General features: G+C 44.7%; 6 protein-coding genes across 6 annotated transcripts; 2 read left to right on the top strand and 4 right to left on the bottom strand.

Annotated features, from left to right (window-relative positions):
• Positions 1–6,172: 6,172 nt before the first annotated feature.
• On the bottom strand, positions 6,173–6,408 carry PHALS_06872 (uncharacterized protein; the record flags this gene model as incomplete). Its single annotated transcript, XM_024720237.1, has 2 exons — positions 6,173–6,291; positions 6,357–6,408. The coding sequence occupies 2 exons, from the start codon at positions 6,406–6,408 to the stop codon at positions 6,173–6,175; spliced, it is 171 nt and encodes a 56-aa protein (XP_024585455.1).
• Positions 6,409–7,383: 975 nt separating this feature from the next.
• Positions 7,384–8,028, bottom strand: PHALS_06871 (2og-fe oxygenase superfamily protein; the record flags this gene model as incomplete). The annotated part of the gene is made up of 2 exons (XM_024720236.1): positions 7,384–7,399; positions 7,454–8,028. The coding sequence occupies 2 exons, from the start codon at positions 8,026–8,028 to the stop codon at positions 7,384–7,386; spliced, it is 591 nt and encodes a 196-aa protein (XP_024585454.1).
• Positions 8,029–8,324: 296 nt separating this feature from the next.
• PHALS_06870 (Predicted helicase) lies at positions 8,325–9,641 on the top strand (the record flags this gene model as incomplete). Its single annotated transcript, XM_024720234.1, has 3 exons — positions 8,325–8,519; positions 8,583–8,753; positions 8,817–9,641. The coding sequence occupies 3 exons, from the start codon at positions 8,325–8,327 to the stop codon at positions 9,639–9,641; spliced, it is 1,191 nt and encodes a 396-aa protein (XP_024585453.1).
• A 277-nt stretch (positions 9,642–9,918) lies between these two features.
• On the bottom strand, positions 9,919–17,430 carry PHALS_06869 (atp-binding cassette superfamily; the record flags this gene model as incomplete). Its single annotated transcript, XM_024720233.1, has 7 exons — positions 9,919–9,942; positions 10,022–10,206; positions 10,282–10,527; positions 10,582–11,324; positions 11,393–11,411; positions 11,649–17,116; positions 17,192–17,430. The coding sequence occupies 7 exons, from the start codon at positions 17,428–17,430 to the stop codon at positions 9,919–9,921; spliced, it is 6,924 nt and encodes a 2,307-aa protein (XP_024585452.1).
• Positions 17,431–18,371: 941 nt separating this feature from the next.
• Positions 18,372–19,230, top strand: PHALS_06868 (Uncharacterized conserved protein; the record flags this gene model as incomplete). The annotated part of the gene is made up of 3 exons (XM_024720232.1): positions 18,372–18,567; positions 18,639–18,735; positions 18,798–19,230. The coding sequence occupies 3 exons, from the start codon at positions 18,372–18,374 to the stop codon at positions 19,228–19,230; spliced, it is 726 nt and encodes a 241-aa protein (XP_024585451.1).
• A 113-nt stretch (positions 19,231–19,343) lies between these two features.
• On the bottom strand, positions 19,344–19,859 carry PHALS_06867 (60s ribosomal protein l30; the record flags this gene model as incomplete). The annotated part of the gene is made up of 2 exons (XM_024720231.1): positions 19,344–19,661; positions 19,839–19,859. 2 exons carry the CDS (start codon positions 19,857–19,859, stop codon positions 19,344–19,346), a joined length of 339 nt encoding a protein of 112 aa, XP_024585450.1.
• Positions 19,860–20,415: the final 556 nt, after the last annotated feature.

The following is a 20,415-nucleotide window of genomic DNA, read 5'->3' as shown; positions in this document are numbered from 1 at the left end:
AAGATTGCCCAGTCGCCGTGGACGCTTTTGATCGGAAAGATCAGGACGTCCCGCGTCACCAGACACCCCGCGTTTCCCGGCATAGCCAGGAAATCAGACGGGCCATGAGCTTAGCTCAAGCGGTGGCCCCGAGCTCTTGCGGTCGAAGACACAGAGCTCGCGGGAGCATTAGGGGCTATTAACCCATACGTCGCAGGGCGACAATCGACGGCATGCCTTGATTTTGACAAACTCAAAGCGGAGGTGTCGCTCCACACGCACGTTCGCTTCCATGTGGCACAACTGCAGGTTATACAGTGAAAAAGTTTTTGGTGCCGTAGCGCCGCCCATCGCTCAGAGAGCGCTTCGTCATCTGCAGTGCTTTCGCCAAGGGCGAGCACTACAGGTATTGTCCGCATTGCGGGTACACGTGAGACACCTCGTTGAGCATTTAGACGAGTGCAATAATCGTTTAGCAAAATTTCTTCTGGGGCCAAGAAACAAGCTCGAAGAGCTTTCCGATTGGCAAGTTCATAATCCGTTCTGGCTGAGGGCCCGATGATGTGGACGCGTAACGATCGAGTTACCGCGTCCTTCGCTTCCAAAACGGGATCCGCAGGACGGAAGCATATTCCACACGAGGGTCAATAACCGACCGTGGATGGGCGCGCATCAGAGCCGCCCTATGGGCAGCTTCAAGCTGCCGCTTCTGTGCCCCGTCGAGGTCATTGGTGATTACACCACGTTCCTCAGCTGACGAGAAGTCAGGGAACGAACATGGGGTCCGCAAGGCGCGAGCAGGGCTCGTATCACGCTGCTGGTGTAGCTCGCCTTCCTCGTCATCCCATGCGGGAAAGAGATGTCAGACTCACAGTCGACTACATCCTCAACGAGGCCACTCGCCACTGAAAGCGTGCACGGAGCACGAAGTTTGTGCTCATCGAGCCTAGGATATACATCCCACGGTGCCGCGGACGCACTGTCCGACATGGCAACACGTGCGGGGTACGAAGTTGGGCTCTGCCCGTGCTCGCTGTCAGAACCAGGGAGACTTGATGATTTTCGTGTCGTGGACACAGGGCTTACTGTGCAAGGAAGTTGTTAAACTTCAACAAATGGAGTTGCAGTGTCTAACGGACACGCGAGCCTCGTTGAGGCAATAATTGATTGGAACTGTAAATGTTCTCAATCTTAATGGGGAAGGGTGTAACGGGGTTACACGAACCCTAATAACAGGGGTGTGTATCACACGAGATGTGCATGATGCGGCCACACACCCAAACAAGAATACGGTACGGGGCTCGGTAGCCAGTAGTTATGTATGTATTTAGATATATTTAGTATATTTAGGAAAATCTAAACTTTAACATTAGGGTAAAAATATAAATAAAATCAGTTTGGAATTTAAGCCGAAGAGTCGATTAGCCTTGGAAAGGCAAAAATCATTCTTGGAGTAAGCTGATTGGGATCCGCTAGCCATACTTAGTTCTTGTAATGAACGAAAGGTCGGTGACCGAAAGTACACCTCCTCAAGCGTTTTGCTACGTCATCCCCGCTGCAGATATAGTATGATTGCGCCCTCGATGACGTGACATGATTTCGCACAGAATAACGTCACAACGTTGCGCTGAATGGCGTCTGATGAAGAAATTAGATGTAGCACATAGTAGCAAATTATGACCTGAGTACACTTACTTTCAAAGTTGTCTACTACTGCGCACTTCATCTTTATCACTGGTTATTAGCCCAAGTGGCTACGACAACGCGCCGAGCGCATCAACTACAGTCAACTTCGGCGTCGATCACAAATTGGTCGCAGCTTCGCCAGCAGATGTGAACGGCACGCCGAACGCTCGTGGATGTGTCAGACCCAGTTTTGACCACTGCAGAATTTCTGTAGTGAGCAAAACTGGGTCTGATACGGCACTTCGCGGTGCGAAGTTGTCCATTCTGACCTTGCAGTTTGTCTTCCTACTCCATGCGCATGCTGTGCGTATACACGGCCTTGGCTGTCCCTATGCAGCACTGGCGAATGGCCTAGCCCGTCGATGTGCATTGGCGTACCGCCTCGGCCGTTGCCAACAGCAGAGTGAAACATCCCAAGCTTAATCCCCTCGAGCATTCGCTCGTCCTGGAGGCATCCATGTGTATCATGTGCTCTATGAGGACTAGGAACGTAACGAACATTCCAGTATAAGCTTGTGCACGACAAATAGAGCCGGTTGCGCAACAAGCGATGCGGGTTCCAGATGAGTGACAGCACAGGCTCATGATCCACAAGTGTTCCGTGAAGGATCTGTACCAAGATCCGGGTCTAACTTCCTAGGCGGGGCTGGGCGTTATGCATCAGATCTAGTCGTGTGTGGCTTTAGTTTCTACGAACTTGCTCAGTCACAAATACTGCAACAAGCAGGTTGAGGATTGGCAGCGCCAGCTCCCAACTCTGGCACATGTCATGGAGCAACTTCATTAGACATTCATGACAATGATACCGACGTCACAGTCAATGACACAGCTCATGGCAAGGAACAAAGCTAAGGGGGCCTATTCCGAGCACTCTATGTACTTGGTGGCAGAGATCTAGCGTGTCGAGGTGTTGTCGCGCAAAACCTCGATGACATTGTTGTGCACGGCGCTCATGGCATAGGATAGTTCCAGGCTTCTTGAAATTCTCGCTAAAGCTGAATATCTCGCGAATTTTGCCTTCGCAGTCGATCGAAACTGGCGAGTGATCTTGATTCGCTTATAAGACGTCATTACGTACATCCGCAAGAGCATGCCACATGTCGAGACGCGAACATTCTTCTGATACGGCGAAGCTAGTCGCATTTTGGCGGCTTATCCGGACGGAAAGAAAGAAGTAGAGTGACGAAGTCAACCGCGGATGGAATAGGAACGTCAACACTAAGACGTTGTTGACAACATCTTGCTGTGCACAAGATAACTGGAACATCAAATCGAGCCGGAACGATGCAGTGCAGCTCGAAATTGCTCGTGAATGTGACGACCTGCGCTTGGTGGCCAATGGCATGGTGCTTCAGCTAACGCTGTTTGGAAGGGTGATATTGCCGAAAATGGTGCACGGCAAGCCCAGCATTGTTCGTCAAACGAACATCTACTATTCATCGAAAGGGTCCGTAAGATATTGTCGTACAGCAAAATCGTGCCCAAAGTATACGGGCTCGCGTGCGTAGACGGTCAGCGAGCGATCAGATCGCTCAGCACCGGTGGCGTCGTCGTTGATGTGACGATGCAAAACAGCGTGCCTGTCGTGGAAGCGTAAGACATACGACGGCTTTTAGCTTGGTTAGCTCCATTGTGACATCGAACGCTACGGTAATGGAATACGGAAAAGACGTACGCTCAAGTGCTTTCACAAGCGCTCTTTATACCTATCGTACGACATAATCAAGAAGATGGCGCTCGATTCAGACTTCGTTCGGGTTGCTGATGCATGGTGTGCGACTCGTGTGCACAAAGAAGTACGCCATGAACGCGCTGGCGTAGAAAGATTGGGTGTGGGCTCCCCGATTGGTTGCATTGAAGGTTCGATCGGATCGGACCTGAGTATACCGCTGACATCAAGAGTCTGATTTAGGAATCTGTACCTCGCTAACTTTATCAATCACAAGAGCAATCGCTGCCGTAAATTTCTGGCGCGCACCAAGGACCAGGCTGTAAAAAGATCAGAGAGTTCCTAGAATTCGTTGAGAAGTGTTTCGTTTGCCATATTCGTATACGATGGATAGATGGTGGTGGTGGACATCGGAATGTCTGGCGAGTCCGTCGATGTGTCGCGGCACATTAGCAAGGCAAGAAATCAACTTAATAAGCAAGACAGTGCGTATAAACCAGGCACTTCTGAACATGGCACGTCTTTTGATTTTTCAAACAAGCTACTGCTAAATTTCTAAAAGATGCGGTGGAGTTTTGTAAAAAGTTAAGTGCAGTCCCACAAGGTTGAGCGTTAGCCAAGCACCCGATATCGTTAGGTTTGGTTCAGCGTCGCCAGTGCATCATAAACCGCAAAAGAAACCATTTGCATGTCGGGCGCAGATTGGAATCGTCGTGGGTGGCAGCGATGAAAGCAAAAGAGGTCGCGTGATCGTATGCAACGACAATGTCGTGATCTTGTCGCAAAACGTCAGGCATGTAAAGGCATCCCTCGACAGTCACAACGAGCACCTACGTTTTGAGGCGGATGCAAGGGAAGTGACGTCGCAAACTGTTCCCATCGCAGCTGAAACCGTAGTCATGAAGGACCCGAAATCGTGGGTACGTGCATCCCATGCATCACGAGGGGCTGTCAAAAAAGCGACACAAGGCATTAAGCGACCAGGAAATTAAGGACCAGCTAAGATGCAAGTTTACGAGGCTGATCCAAAGAAGCACGCAGAGGCAATGTGCAGTACAAAAGCAGAAAGATGGAGAAGGGCAATGTTTGAAAAATCCTAGCTTTCAAAAGCACGGTGCGTGGAATGTGATCAAGCGACTAGCTGGGGCCAACATGTTACACAGTTAGTGAATGTCCAAGATTAAAAGTACACGGGACGCGCAGTGGATTATCTATAGGCGCGGCTAGTTGCGTGCGAGAAATGAACAATTTTTCGGCGGAGACTACGGGCTTACTTTTGCCACCTTCATGGACATACCGACAGTAAAGATTTTCCTAGGATTATCAGCAACGTGAAGGCGAAGGAAGGCAAAGCATGGTCACATTTCGAACGCCTACGTCATGGCTGACAAGAAGAAAGACAAAGAGGTTCTGCTCCATGTATCTAGTAGTATGAAGATCAAAAATGATCATTTTAAGACGTTTGGTGCGACCAATGCAAGTGAAGTCGCGCTCGTGCTACAGTATAACTTGTATGAGCTGAAGCAGAGTAGATAATTGTTGCACACACGGCTCACTGACACAGGCTTCAAGCAGTGTATCAGAGGCACGTGCCCATACTTCTAGCGCAACGAAACAGAATTCACAGTGGTCAACGTCTGCGTCGATGATCACCTTATTACAGAACAAGAGGTGCGGCGGTCGAGCGATTTAAGTTGCAATAGCATCGCTTTTTATCAAGATTATCGGACCGTTGACAATGTTTCTCGGCATAAAAGTGACGGCCCTCGATCGGGAGAAGACTTTTGTTGTATAGTTAAGTGAGGACGGCATGTCGTCGGCGAATCCAACGCGAACGTCTATCGGTTACGGCGATGTCACGTCAGAATGTGTGTTGCTGCAGAGAGCAGCGCTCGAGTTGCCTTCTTTTCAGTTGCTGGTCGGTTGTCTACTATTTATCGCACAATACACGCGCCCAGATATTGCATTTGCGGCTCATAATGCATGCGACAGACTCTTGCATCGTGCCTACGAAGCTGGAATTTGACAATAAGTTTGCGCGCTAACATATTGACAACAAGTGATTTTACTCGAAATGCAAATTAACACCGGGCACTACGATCTAATAATGCTCGAGTCTTACAGTGATGTCAACGTTTGCTGCCCCCGGTGACAGGAAGTCGCTCACTGGTGCCGTCGTGCTCCTTTATGATATGCCCGTGCGGTGAGTAGATAGAACATAGGGTGTCGTATCTCTTTCTATATAGAAAAGATATTATTTTTGAAACATCTCAGACACAATGCGAGCTCCGCGAGGCCTGCTTGGTCTAGGCCGATGCATGTGAATAATTTGGCCACAATTCAACAATTCGAAGGGTTGTCGTCATCTCTCAAAGCCAAGCACATCGACTTGCGTCTAAAGCTTGTTAAGACTTTGGTTGTCACGGCGTTGTAGAGGTGAGTTACGCTCGGTCGGAACGTATGTTGGTAGATTAAAAACTGAGGCGCTGGATCAGCGCAAGCTTGCAGAGTTGCGAGCTTTGTTAATTTGCGCTTGGTAAGGCGGTGAGATTACGATTGCGAGGTGAAGTGCTCGAGGAACGGTGAAAAAATATGTTGCATGATCAAGTTCCCGGCCTGTAAGACGACACTGTATGATTACGTTCATGATGGCATGACATGATTGCACCAAAAATGACGTCATAAGAAAGGCTCAGAAGTGGCACAAAATAGCGAACCGAGGACCAAATTTATATAAATGGTCCCTTCTAAACATGCCTTCTACTGCGCACCTCAAACTTTCAACAAATGAGCTGTTTGTCCCCTTAGCAGCGTTACAATTCAACAGGCGCCGCAGACTCAAATGAACATCAGAGCTAAAATTATTTCAAGACGCACTGCAGCTTTCAGAGAATAAGCAGAGATAAGTTGTGGATAAAGGCTGTTGTGCATCCGCAATTGGCAACCAGTTTTTACATCTGGCATCAATTGTAGTACCCCATGTATAACCACTTTTGATGCAAGTAAAAATTGTTTAGCTTACCATCATTTAAGCCTTTTGAATTGTCTCCGTGAACTTTGTGATCATAAATCATGTTACGGGGAGGCGTTCTGTTCAAGTTTTATCTGACAAAACATCTTGAAAGCGATTATCTCATCCCGTCAGATAATTCAGTTTTCAAACTTTGCTTGGTCGAGACAAAAAAATTCGCGATTCTGATACACCCGTGGGGTATACAAATTAGTTCGGGACTACGAAAAATTAAAAACGGTTAATGGCATGGTCAGCAGCTGCGATATCATATCACATGATATTTCAAGCGTTTGCAGACGTGTTACAGCGTGTTTGTACTACCTAGACGCATCATCTTGACGCGGCGACAACGGCAAACGCGCTCATAAGTTCAGCCGTACCGCGGCTTACGATATTCATGTAAAAGTGGGTAAACTGACTGCTTCACTGTCATCATGCTGTCTTTCAATAAGTCCTTCCTACTTTTACCTCTCATCACGCGTGTTCTGATGTCAAGTATATTTACACAAACCCTTAATTGCCCGTCTAATCTTTATGCTATCCGTAATCGACGTGTAGAGACATAGGTGAAATTTAAAAAGCCGTCAAACAACCGCGAGGTACACAATATATTAATCGAAACATGCGAATCATCCGGCAATATTAGAAAGACATCCGCAAAATCAAAATCTCACATCTTAACGTCAGAAAACAAATTTATGCTTAACGCACCATGAAAGTATTTGCATTGCGATCTGCTGAAAAGTTGACACTAAATCGAACAATGGACTCGCATTTCAGTGAAAACTATGACGTTGCTCTCATCAAGCAAAACGATAATGTCTCGGCATACGCCGTGTAGATCGCTGGCCAACTCTTTCTATAATTACATCGACAGCTTACATGTTAGAATAAAAGCGAAGTGTTTCCGTGGTGTTCTGTACTAATCAACAAGCAGTCAGCCGAGTGGCGCAATATCGTCGCATCAAAAACGTTGCTTTTTTTGCTTACACAGTCGTGATAGTTCTGTATGGATTCAGTTCAAGTCGCATTCATATCAACAACCAATTCCACTATATTTCAGAGATAATGTTATGTACATCGTTAAAAGCGACGCACGATCTTACATGTTCATAGCATCAATCGGTCCGTGAATTTTAAAAGCACTAATTTGAATTTCCTTGCCGCTGTCAGCGTAGTCACCTTGGAATCGTGCTAGACGAAATTCGCGCCAGTTCGACGGACGATAATTAGCCTCTTCACCTTCTTCCACTATAATCGGCTGAACTTTCGCCCTGTACGATGGGTTGTAAAAGAATGGCGCTGAGAATCGCTCCGCACTTCCATTCGCCAGAACTCGATGCAGTGGAGCAACAAATTTGTCATTTGACCAGATCTGAAGCATGTCACCAATATTAATCGTAAAAGTTCCTTTTCGAGGCGACACAAGCGTCCACGTCTGTGACTTTTGATGAAATACTTGCAATGATGCTACTCGATCGTCTTGTAGTAAGACAGTAAGTGCACCAGCGTCTGTATGGTGATACACCCCCATAGTCGTTTCAGGGTGTGACGCAACCGGATAGTGATTTAATCTCAAAAAATTTGAGTTATCCCCTTGAAAAAATTGATCAAAGAATGCAGCTTCTTCGCCCAATGCCACGGCGAATACCTTTAATAGACGACGTGATATATATTCCATTTTATCAAAATATTCGATCATTTGTTGATGAAAACCAGGCAATTGCTTTTCTTTAAGCCAAATATTTTGATCATCGCTAAGTCGTTCATGCTTTTCATTTGGAAGACCGTCTTCATTAGCTCCAGCAAAGTCAAAACACTCTATTAAATCTCTCTTATTCTTAGTCAATTCATCATCAAAATACCCTCATCGAAATAGCATCGTTACACTTTCTTACAAGTACTATTTAACCAATGATACTACTTGAACTTTTAATATTTAATCAATAAAGTCATTGTTTCAATCACTATACTACAATGAATGCGAGGAATCATCCTATTGTGGAGATCCCGTCGTTGCTATCGCAGAAACAGCAGGACGAGCTTGTATACACTCCGCAGTATCGTCAACGTTGGGGTCAGCAACAAATTAATGATAGAATACCCCATTTAAAGACTGAAGACATCGACAAATTCCTTGCTAAATTTGCATGGCTAAAGGAGACAGAATTGGTCTGTTTAACTCATATTTTACAAAAAAATACTATTTTATACTCATATCGTTACGCTTGATAGGCTCTTCAATGCCTTTTTGATGGAAATTTCAACGTTTCAGAAGCTGTGAAGCTGCTACATGGAGAACGTCGAGTACATTATAAAGCGCGACACTACGTTGATAAATTATTAACGTCAGAAGTATTTAAAAAGGCAATCACGACACATGGAAAAAGATTTTACCGTATTCAGGTGAGTCTTAAAGTAATGTATGGCCAAAAATAGCAAAGCATGATGGTTCTACTATCTGTCCAGCAAGCTCTTGAAAAGAAAGTTAGTACTCGGCAAGTAGTAAGTAAGTACTATTTGTGGAAGCGCTCAGAGGATTTTAAAGAGTGGCAGAAGCTTCGAAAAGCAAGAAAGTTAAGGAGGACAACAAAAGTTGTCAAACAGCTAAGTTGTTGGGCCAATGATTTGAATCTTGAAAGAAATGACTATCATCATCAACTCTGTGAATTGTGTGCAACTGGAGGTGATCTAGTCTCTTGCAATGGATGTCCTCGTGCGTATCATTTCAGCTGTGCTCAACCACGAATCATGAAAGTAAGCAATGACGATCAATGGTTTTGTACTTATTGCCGAAAAGTATTTGGTGGGCCTAAACCAAAAGTGGTGGCGAGTGAAGAGAACAAGCATTGTATGATTTACTATCGAGGACCTACTTTTCCACGCTCGCTGATTGACATGATAACCGATGCTGGTAGTGATGATGACGAGGATGAGCCTGAAAATTACTTGAGTGAAAAAATTGAAGACATGTCGAGGTCAGAGTCAAATAGTGAAATGGAAAGTGATGATAATGAATTAGCCAAACCAGACAGTGGTTTGGAGACAGTATTTAACGTTGAACGAAAAGGAGATAGCGAATCAGAGCCAAAAAACAGTCTAGCCGCATCTCCGCTCGTTAGCGAACCGAAAATTTCTGGGGAAAGTGTTCTGACTACGTCCAGTAGCGTTGAGCTGGTAATGCCTTTGTCCAAATCCTCTGTTCAGAATAAAGTGGTTGTTCACCAACCTGTGTTAGGCAGAAAGCGACTTCGCAAGACACTCACTCCTCGTCGAATCGCTCCGTCCTTATAAAAAACATGTTTCGAGTTTGTATGGATGGCTTTTGAAAACTTCATTGTATAGAACGTTCAAGAATCGTGTTATGTAAATTTATCGTCCAAAAGTTTGGTCATATATTCAAAGCTGCTTTAACTCAAAAGATTCTTTACAGGAGTGGACAGCCAAGTCTTCACCGTTTGAGCACTCACCGCGTCTACTGAAAAGTCAAAGTCGTCGCGCCCAATTTCAATAATCTTTATGATACCATCGTTAGAGTTGTCAATAATAACAACGTAGGTTACTGCTGAGTCTATCGGGCGAGCAGCGTAGTTGTCTGCACCAGGAGACACAGTGCCATCGTAAAAGTAGTAATGCGTTGAAACTTTATTATATCCAGTGGTGGTCTCAATTACCTCCGAAATATCAATTTCACCGCAGCCACCATAAGCTCCCCACCCACGGCAATTGCAGCCGTATTGATTCGCACGCACAACCTGAGCATTAAGGAGCCAAATAGCTGGCATGTTCGCCGTCGATCCCATCGGCATCTGAACTTTGGTTACAAACATCTTCATGCCACCATTCCATCCATGATAACCTAATTTACCATAGTATCCAATACACACGTCAACCTCACTACATTTCTTTGCCGTCATAATATTCACTTCACAACCAGTGGAAACACATGGACCACCACCACGAATCGAAGTGTCAGCGGCATCTGCAAGCCAGCCATTAAAAAGAGTTGATTCTGTTGCAGTCGCCGTCGCATTAGCCGTCGCGTAACCCTGAGGACTTGAATTAGCTCCAGTGTAATCAACATTCAGATTACTCATAAACACTAAGTTGTCCTGAATGCCGGCGCTAGCATCGTAAGACGATACTTTACTCCAGTTTTGCTCAATGGATCCTGTAAACACTGCAATATTGTGAATATTCAAAGGACCTCGAAAAACCATTGAGACCTCCTCACTCATGGGACCGACAGGATCTTTACTAAAAACCTCCTCGGTCGTGCAGGTACCTATTTCCGTAACTTTACGATAGGTACCACCGGCGGAACCAGCATTTATACCGCTGTAGACGAAGCTCGAGCTGATAGATGCATTGGAAAAGTCTCTCGCTACGTAACCTCCACTTGATTTGTGATTTATGTTAGTCGTGATTGGAAAATCAACACTTGGCACAGAAGGCGATCGAGAGCATTGATCGTGATTGTCGGCGACATTTAAAGAGGTTGACGATGTGATAGCGGAGGTGACTAAACTTGACTCATCAGGGCAAAAGATCACTTGAAACGCAAAGGTATCAAGACAGTTATGTAACTTGGTGTAATCGGTCGGATACAAATAGGCTCCTTCACAATCGGCACTCAAACAGCTTACAGCCGTACATTCAGCATTTACAGCCGTGGTACCAATAACGGGATTGATGTGCATAGCAACATTGTAGCCTTTCATACCCGAAAGTTCAGCACATTCATCATAACTAGTGCAATTTCCTGCTTGAGGAGGAACAGTACTGATAGCATACCAAGTTTTGCCACCGCTGATGGCAAACTGAGCTAAAGTCGCTTCGGGACTTAAACCATCACGAAACATTCCGCTAAAGCCATTGGCCAGGTGACGAGACGTAGTGCATCCCGTTGTAATAACCTCAGTGACACTATTGTCGTACAAGTTAACGTCGTGGGTACAATGATTGAGAAACGATACCCTGGTAGCCAAGACCCTCTTCGTATAAATTGCCATGATCAAACTACCGAAAACCACAAGCATACCTACCATATAAAAAATCGAATTTCTTGTAGACTCAAAATAAGCGAACGAAGCTAATAAAGTTGTGATGTGTCTTCATCCAGCGTTCCAGATGCACCATTCCGAAATTAGCTTGCAGGTTTTCTCGAAATAGGACATCCGTTAAACTAGAAAATAGGAAAATAGTAATACTATTTTTCTTCTTAAGAAATATATTACCGCAATATACGTTAAGAATGTCGAAATTTCAGATAAAAGTATAATCTATTACTTCGAGCTTAACCTGAAAACTGTTCAAAGATGCGCTCAAGTGAGAGCTCGCTCACACTATACTGCGCAATGTGAAAGCGCTCTTTGTTGTCTTCTAAGAGTTGAAACACATCTGCCAGATTAAATTCATCAGTACACGTTGTTTCATACACACCATTTGAGTTGCTGCCACTTCCACAAGCAGTATCAAGATTCGCCGACACTACCGCTTCTCCTGATCGTTTTGTAAATTCTTGAAAGAATTGCGTCTCAAGTCGGACAAATGCTTCTCGTAAGAGCCATTCCTGCACGAATTCAAGGATCGGAATGACTGGTTCCGTCTCGTTTGATGTCAAAAGATCATAACTGTCCGACTCAAATCGAGACCGAAGGCCTGCCAGCCACGTCTCAACATGTTGTCGAGTTGCCGCCGCTGTCGCTGCATCACCCTTTTCGTAAAAATGGTTGTTGCATACTTCCCACGCTTCATTCAGCTGACGTACTTTTATAGCAGTTTGCTCGAAGTCTTTTGTCCATCCTTTTAATGACCGTTGAATGAGCTCAGTATACTGCTGCACTTGCTCAGTTTTCCAGATGGACAAACTGTCGAGACGCACACTGATTGCAATACCGCGTGAAATGCGCTGTTTTAAGTCAGGGATACTTCCACACCATACAACTTTTCCTTTAAACAATACAACAGCATTCGCACACACTGCTTCAGCTTCTTCCATACTATGAGTTGTAAACAGACAGCTCGTGCTATTCACACTCTCGCGCTTCTCATGCAATACACGCCACATGAGACGCCGTGCTACGACATCAACGCCAGCAGACGGTTCGTCCAGTAGCAACAGTGAAGTTTGGTCGCTCAAAAGTGCTAGTGCCAGCATCAATCGTCGCTTATTGCCGCCACTCAAATAAGTCGCTGCCGTCGTAGCTACTGGAATCAGATCCAGGCGCTGCATCAGTTTATCAATCACGACACTTTCCACCTTCAACTCATTCGATCGATACTCGCGGAGGCGGTAAAAAAGTTCGAGGTGCTCACGCACAGTTAAGTCTTCAAAATACTGATTTCCTTGAGCACAATAGCCGTATCGACTGCTAGCTTCTCGAGGCTGGGCAGTCACATCACAACCATCTATCAGTGCTCTCCCACTCGTTGGTGCGATTCCTGCTGTCAAGATTTCAAACATAGTCGATTTGCCAGACCCATTCACGCCCAAAAGCGCTACACAATCACGTTTTTCGACGGAAAAACTCACATTATCCAGCGCTACAACTTGGCCACTTTGCATCGTAACGGGCGCCACTTGTTCAGCGTTAGCTTCTGCTGCTGCTTCTAATGATGTCGATTTACGAGGATTATACACGTGCGAGATGCGAATCGCACGTACCATATTTGATTGATCGATTTCGTCATCGAATGGAGTTTGTTCAGCTGCCCTGTAGCCATGTCCGTGAGGCAAAAGGCGTTGCAACGCACGTAAACGCGATCGTATTAATTGTTTAACAACCGTTGGGTACATTTGGTTTTGATCCACGAGTAAGAGAAGCAACGTAGACACGACGCCGGATACAATCAGTGCACACCAACTACTCCCCGTGACATCCCATGACCACACCGATACTGTATGTTGGCTAATTAGACTTTGCAGCATAGCGAATGGATCCATTATATTAAATTCACCACCCATATTCAAACACTGACGTCGCATTGGCGCCCACGACACGGTCACGATATTCAATGTTGCCGTACCAAACGCATACAAGGGGAAAGCTTGCATAACGTATGAAAAGTAATTGGCTTTGACGCACAGTCCTGGAACTAATGACAAGGCAAACGAGAGTGCAGCAGCCATAATCTGAAAGAATGATATGTACGACATGTACGACTGAGCCGATGAATGCGACGCAAAGACGAGAGAGCTAAGGTATTGACCAGGAATAACTGCGAGGCCGAAGACGGCCATTGTGGCAAACCACACGATCAAAATCTCAGTTGTTAAACAGTTCGTAAAGACAGCTAGAACGAGGCATATGGTCAGCGTTGCCAGTATGTATACCACGTAGTCAAACAGAAAGTGTGATAGCCAGTATAAAGATGACGCGTAAGCCGTTTCAAGATGCTGGTACTGCATCCGTTTTAAACCACTTTCCCTCTCTCGCGCAATGGGTCCAACATAAGACCCAGCGATTGTACTCATAGTCATCAGCAGATAAAAAGCCACCATGATACGTCGCACAATGCTCAAGGCCTCATCTGGATCAATCATGACGCCATCTTGTTCATTCTGAGTCAATCCTGTGCCAATCACGACATCAGGTTCATAAATACCTCGCTTGACTACCAAATTACAATTATTGATATCAGGAGAATCCTCCAACTTCGCACGGACTCTACAATATGCTTCAGACATCAATTGCAGCGTCACAGGCAATGCACGACGCACACTTTCATTATAAAATAATGAGTATGTAATTAGAGGAGACAGCAACGAAGATTCCGATGTCCAATTGACGTTCGAAACAAAGATACCAGCAAAAAAAGTTGAGTTCTTATGAGCGATCGCATGTAACATCTCCAGCTCAGTGCTCACAGTTGTATTGAACACAACTGGTTGCGGTTTGTGCTCGAGTTGTGCCACAAGATCCATGACTGAATTAGTCATATTAGACGGCGAAGCAATGAAGAGTGAGGCGTCTTTTGCAGACGAAGCCAAAGCCGTGACGGTCTCTATAGATCCATTCGAATCCAACACGTGCTGAAAAGCAGCCATTGCTATCGCAAAAAAACCGATAGGCCACATGTACTGTGCAAAAAGTGATTTCTTGTCGCGAAAGGTGACTTTAGTTCGCTTGAGTATCAGTGCCCAGAGTTGCGACCAGATTGGATGCCACCCTTTCGCTTGTCGGTGGATGCCATTGACTTGCTCCATCTTTGCCTCCATCTTGCCCAGTTCACCCACATGTCGAGCATCATTTCTTCTAGCATCGTCTTTAACAGCATCTTTCGCGTGATAATACACGTCTTCGCCTTCTGTCACTCTAACAAATACATCTTCCAAACTAGTCGCTGCGATCGCATAGCGTTTGATCACTCGGCTCTTCTTCATGATCTCAAGTTCTCGAAAGAGCTCTGCAAAGCGTCGTTCGTCCCCATCGTTCAATTGCACGCGTGTTTCCCACTTATTGTCGCTCACAATTGCCGCGTTTGGAACATACTTCTCCAGAGTCGTCATCAGGGCCTCGTTCCACTCTTCCCCACGCTTAACGTCGTCATGATACACCACTGTGAGCTTGTATCCGACACCGTAGCGATTTCGAAGAAATAAACTCGAGCCACAACATTTGAGCTTTCCCTCAGCTACGATACCAATATTCTCGCACAAGGCTTGCGCTTCTTGCATTGAGTGAGTCGTTAAAATTACTGCTCGGTGCGTGACAGCACGTTTTAGTGCGTCCCACGTATCAAGTCGCGCTTTCAAGTCCATACCGGCTGTTGGTTCGTCCAGTAAGAGCACACGAGATGAGTCTAAAAGAGATAAGACGAGAGACAATTTTCGCTTCTGACCACCAGAAAGTGTCTTTGCCATAGCGTCCGACTTGTCTTCCAATCGAAACTGTTGCAACCGACTACGCCACGTTGCTTCCGTCACAGTCTTAACACCCATTGTAGCTTTCAATGCACATACAAGAGAAAGATGTTCCCAAACCGTTAGATTATCGAACAATACATTGTGTTGAAAACAGACGCTTAAACTTTGTCGAATCGTTTGAGGATTTGCCGCGACACTGATTGATCCACTTACAAACGCATCTCCACTTGTAGGAGACAACATGCCACTCAATATCGACAATGTCGTACTTTTGCCAGCTCCATTCGGTCCTAAAAGTCCAAATATTTCACCTTTTCGAACTCCAAACGAGACGTTACTCAGCGCTACTTTACCGTTTGGATACGTTTTCGAAAGCGATTTCACAAAAAGAGTAGGACAAAAGTGCTCTAAGTACTCAGTAAGGGACTGTTCACGAAGCGTATCATCAATGCCGCTATCAAAAGATTCGTCGTCCATATCTGTCAGACGCATTGTTTCTTCATTTTCATCGACGGTTTCCGATAAATTAATCTTTTTGGGCATCCAATATGACGGCTGGACAATAAAGTACCACTTCTCCTGAACACCGAAAGTCCTTGGAAAGACGTGTTCCAAGTACCAGCCCAGCAGCAAATAACCTGCACATTGTACAGCCATTAACCGACATGGCATTGCAACGGTCTCGTACGTGATGGGCCGGATTGATAATGATACGGCATCAAATCCTAAAATACCGTGCAATGTCGACATGAACACAACAGGTGAGCTGATATCATTAAGAAATTCAAGCAATAACGTCAGCGATTCCGACGAAGCCACAGCATCATCGCCCACTAATGAGCGGATGAACGTTCCAGCACTCAATACAAAGTAAATAAGCGGTGCACACGCTGCTGCTGTCTTCGTTTTGTTAAAGATCGGAGTAATGGCAACACCGAATAACAAGACACTGGAGGCAAAGATCATCAACAATAAAAAGAAGTAGATTGTCCCATCTAAAGTTGCGGCAAACATACTGCCACTTAGCAATAACGCAGCGATCATTGCTACGACAGTCGCTGCAAAAAAAAAGAGCAAGAACCAGCTAATCAAAAGCGACATGGCTGGTAATCCCATGATCAGCAGATACTCTTTCAATTGCTGTTCTTTCTCGAGTACAATATTCCGAATTAAAAGCGCATATGGCCATAGAAACAAGTAGGCCAGTAAGAAGACAATATTCGACTCCAATGGGCCCGCTTTCAAGGTTGCAGGCCTTTTTGGTAGTGCTGCAACTTCCAGCGTGTTCAACTGGTCAGGCGAAAACAATTTTGTAACGAGACTGGATAGAAAATGTCGTAATTCATTCGAGAAATTGCCGTTCGTTATTGCAGCAATACATGCTGAGTCATTGTGTCCAAGAGGCGAGGTTGCTGCTAAATCACTCCATTGAAGTCTTGCTACATACAACATCCTTTTCACAGCTTGACAAGTGATCTTAGGTGGCACCGCACCATGAGAAAGCAATACGTTGGACACAAAATTAGTCGTGTTTTCTCGAATTAGGAGATTTAACGTCATTTGAAAAGGTAAAATATCTGGAAATTCCAGCGTACGATTAAATGTCCATTCGGTTGCATAAAACTTGGACAATTGGTCATCAGACTCGTGATCCTCAAGTTCCGTGATCTCTTTCTGGTAAAAGAGTGCCATGAGTTCTAGTGGATTGAAATTCACATTTGTATTGTCACTTTTTGCTCGTCGCACATCAAATCCAGCATATATTTTCCAATCATGCTGTCTTGGATATTCCAATAAGATGTGATCCGCTTCTTCGTTCGATGCAGTAGCAGATACCGGAATCAATTTACTATTGTCCAAGTAACTCGAGATGCCCAACTCGGTCGCAGGGGGATAATTGCTACAACACAGCAATGTTACCAATAAAAATGAGCACAAGAATCCATATATAAGCAGCAGTTAAAGTATACAATACCGATCAAGATACTCTAGAAACAGTAACGAGTCTGGCCGGTGCAAAAATGCCAAACTTTGGTTACTTTTGGCCAACAATAAAGGCAATGCGGTCAGCAATAATGCCGCACTTTCAATCCTCTTTTCGGGAAGACCTTGATCGTCCAGTAACGAATTGCTGCGAAGAATGTTTGATACAACCTGGTGCAATTCAGAAAAATTTCCACCAGGCTCCACCATTTGTGCATTATAGTCGCACATTTGATTGATGAGTAGAAGGATAACACTTAGAGGAATAATGACGTCTGTTAAAAGTGCTGGGTAGAGCCATCTCTGACCTAAACGCCCACGATTTAAGCTGGTTTCACGTTGCTTGATGCGCCAATTTTTCCATAGCAATATACGCACGCTTCCCCATAGACCTGTCATCTCTTCGACTGTGCAAAGGCGCGAATGTCAAGCGGTAAATTTAATACCAAATGCGCATCCGGACAAATTGGCGGGATGAGTTCTAAGCTGCAAAATGCGAAGACGTTGTATACAGTCATCCGGATGTTCATTAAATTACAAGATTCTATACTTAAGTGCGCTTTATATTTCTTAGCTTTTCAGAATTAGAGCGTATGCAGTTACAAATACGATTCTGGTAGTGGCTAAAGCCCTATTTTGGATACTTTACTCGAGACAAAGACATACATCCGCTAATGCAACAGAAGTTATTTGATACAATTTGAGTTCATTTCAGCGCCCTACAAACTTCGCCACCTTATCAAAGTCCAAATACCACTGTCGCGTTCTATTCCTAGCGAAGTCTTAAGCGCATAGCCACGCAAATCTAATACTGTGTAGCACAGAAATACATTTCTGTCTCCGACAACTGCAGCTACATTATTTTTAGGGTTTCTGCTGACGATGAACGCAACGTCCAAATATCTGAAAGGTCTTTGTTTATTCGACGTACGCATGCTACACAGGAAGTAATTAAAGGTCAGATACTAAATAGAAAAAAGGTATTAACGTAACTGCATGGAGTCCAAGCAGAAAATAAAATATAATAATGTAACAGTTTTTGATAGATAAGGTCAAATTACAAACGAATCAAATATAAAGCTTGCTACTTATACCTTTCGATATGGATACAAAAGAATAACCATCAATCGACCATTATATAGCTATATAACGAGTGAGGTGGTAACCTTCCGATGAATATTCTCAACTCAATCTGGCGTCTCTCCTTTGGTAAAGACAAACACGTAGTCGATGGGCAGAAAGCACTCAAGAACATTCAGTCGCTGCTGTTGAATACCATTGCCAAGTACGAGGGTGTATCGCACGCGCTAACGTCTGAAGAGATCGCACCTATCAAGGCGATTTGCGACCAACTTTTTCCAGAAAATTGTAACTATAGTGTAAATTTCATTTTTGTATGGGGTAACTTACTTTCTGACATCTTGCTTTGTGTAGTATAGTTCTGCTCAAGGTGCCGGGAACAAATTGCAGCGAAATTGAGGCTCCTGCGTGCGTGCATTACCAGCACGTCTACGAGAATGAATCTTTTTCTATTGGGTAAGCTATTAACCGCAAGTAGTACGAAAGTAATTCGTTTTTCTTACTGTGCCACTGCTCAGCATCTTCATCTTACCACCGGGCGTAGCTATTCCGCTACACGATCACCCTCGCATGAGTGTAATCTCACGCATACTGTACGGCTCACTGCACATAAAATCATATGATTTTGTCAATGGTACAGTGTCTAGTGGCACAAGCAAATTAGCGCGTCGTTGCATGGACAAAGTCATTGCAGCTCCTTACACGACAGAATTACTGCCAGATTGCGGTAATTTACATGAGCTCATTGGTGGTGATGATATTGGCTGTGCCTTTCTGGATATTATTACGCCGCCTTATGACGCCAATTGTGGTCGTGATTGTACCTACTTTCGTGTTCAAAACTCGATTGATAGCCAGGTCGACGAAAGCGAAGAACTTGTCATGCTTGAGAAATTTGACCCTCAAGACTTTAAAGTGGTCTCGAAAGCTTATCACGGACCTCAGTGGTGAGCATAGTCACGTTCCAAGTAGTCATAACAATCAGAAAAGTAGTATGACAAGAAAAAGATTGGAGCCCCAATAGAATATTTTCCTACGTATTAAGCTTTACCCCAAAAAATAAGCTAGTTTTCAGACGGCATTGCACGTAGAATGTCGGAATCACCGGCATCTAGAACGCACATACAAGACACGCGAAAGTATTTACCACAAGCCGTGCCGAGGTCATTGTTAGTTCCAGAAAAGTGGTGCACGCCTGTCTTCGCGAGCATCGAGTAGTATTCAACCTCTGACTTGCGAAGTGGGGGTGTATTCGACGCAATGATCACAAGCTTGGCCTTGCCACTGCGCAGGTTCTTTAGCGTTTGCTTGTAGCCCAGCGCAACTTTACCCGATCGCATGACCAGTTGAAGACGCGAGTTGATGTTGTCCGATGACTTCTTCTGCTCATAGAATAAAAATTAAAGAAATTAATACTAGCTTGTCGTTCCTCCATCGAATTATCCCCATCCGACTTCGCAGGACACGGCTGATCGATGCCTAAATGGCAAACCGAATTCACGCAACCTCGTCCATCAGATGGGTAATGCAATGATGCCATTAGCGGCCAAGCACCCTACCGACTTCTTTGAGGCAACCATCTTGTTTCGTTTCTCAGCTAATGCTCCACTGGATCAAGTTTTGTTGACGGGAATCCAGGCTGTTGTCCGCCAATCACGGATATAAGGTGGGTCACACAAATTGTAAAGATAATTTGACCGTCAAAAACAGAGGTTATTAATTTATACTCTAAATCCTAGTTGATGTTTGGAAAAACTGCAATATTGACGGCTGATGCCTATCTACTCTGTCCCTGGCATATCCTCTCTAGTACGTACTATGACGTGTTTAAAGAGCCAAAAGAGCAATGCATCTTACTTCATTTAGAATATCTCACCTGTCAAAAGTTGTAAGGTCGAGACAACAGTAACGACTTCACGAGAGCCATCCACGAAAAGCTGGTCCTGTTTAAGCTCATCCATAAGAACAAGAGGTGGTCTTTTTTAATGAGAAGGATGTAGTGAGCCAGTAAAATTACGAGAGATTATATTGATATCTGCTAAACTTGAAGGGATCTTCTCACTCCAATAACTCGTGAGACTCTGCGATCATACTAAAATCGTCCTGAAGCCGTAACCGCTTAATTTGGCGAATCCA

This window comes from Plasmopara halstedii (genome assembly GCF_900000015.1).
Source record: "Plasmopara halstedii genome assembly, contig: Scaffold_3060, whole genome shotgun sequence".
Lineage (NCBI taxonomy): Eukaryota > Oomycota > Peronosporomycetes > Peronosporales > Peronosporaceae > Plasmopara > Plasmopara halstedii.
This window is presented reverse-complemented; position numbering and strand designations above follow the sequence as displayed.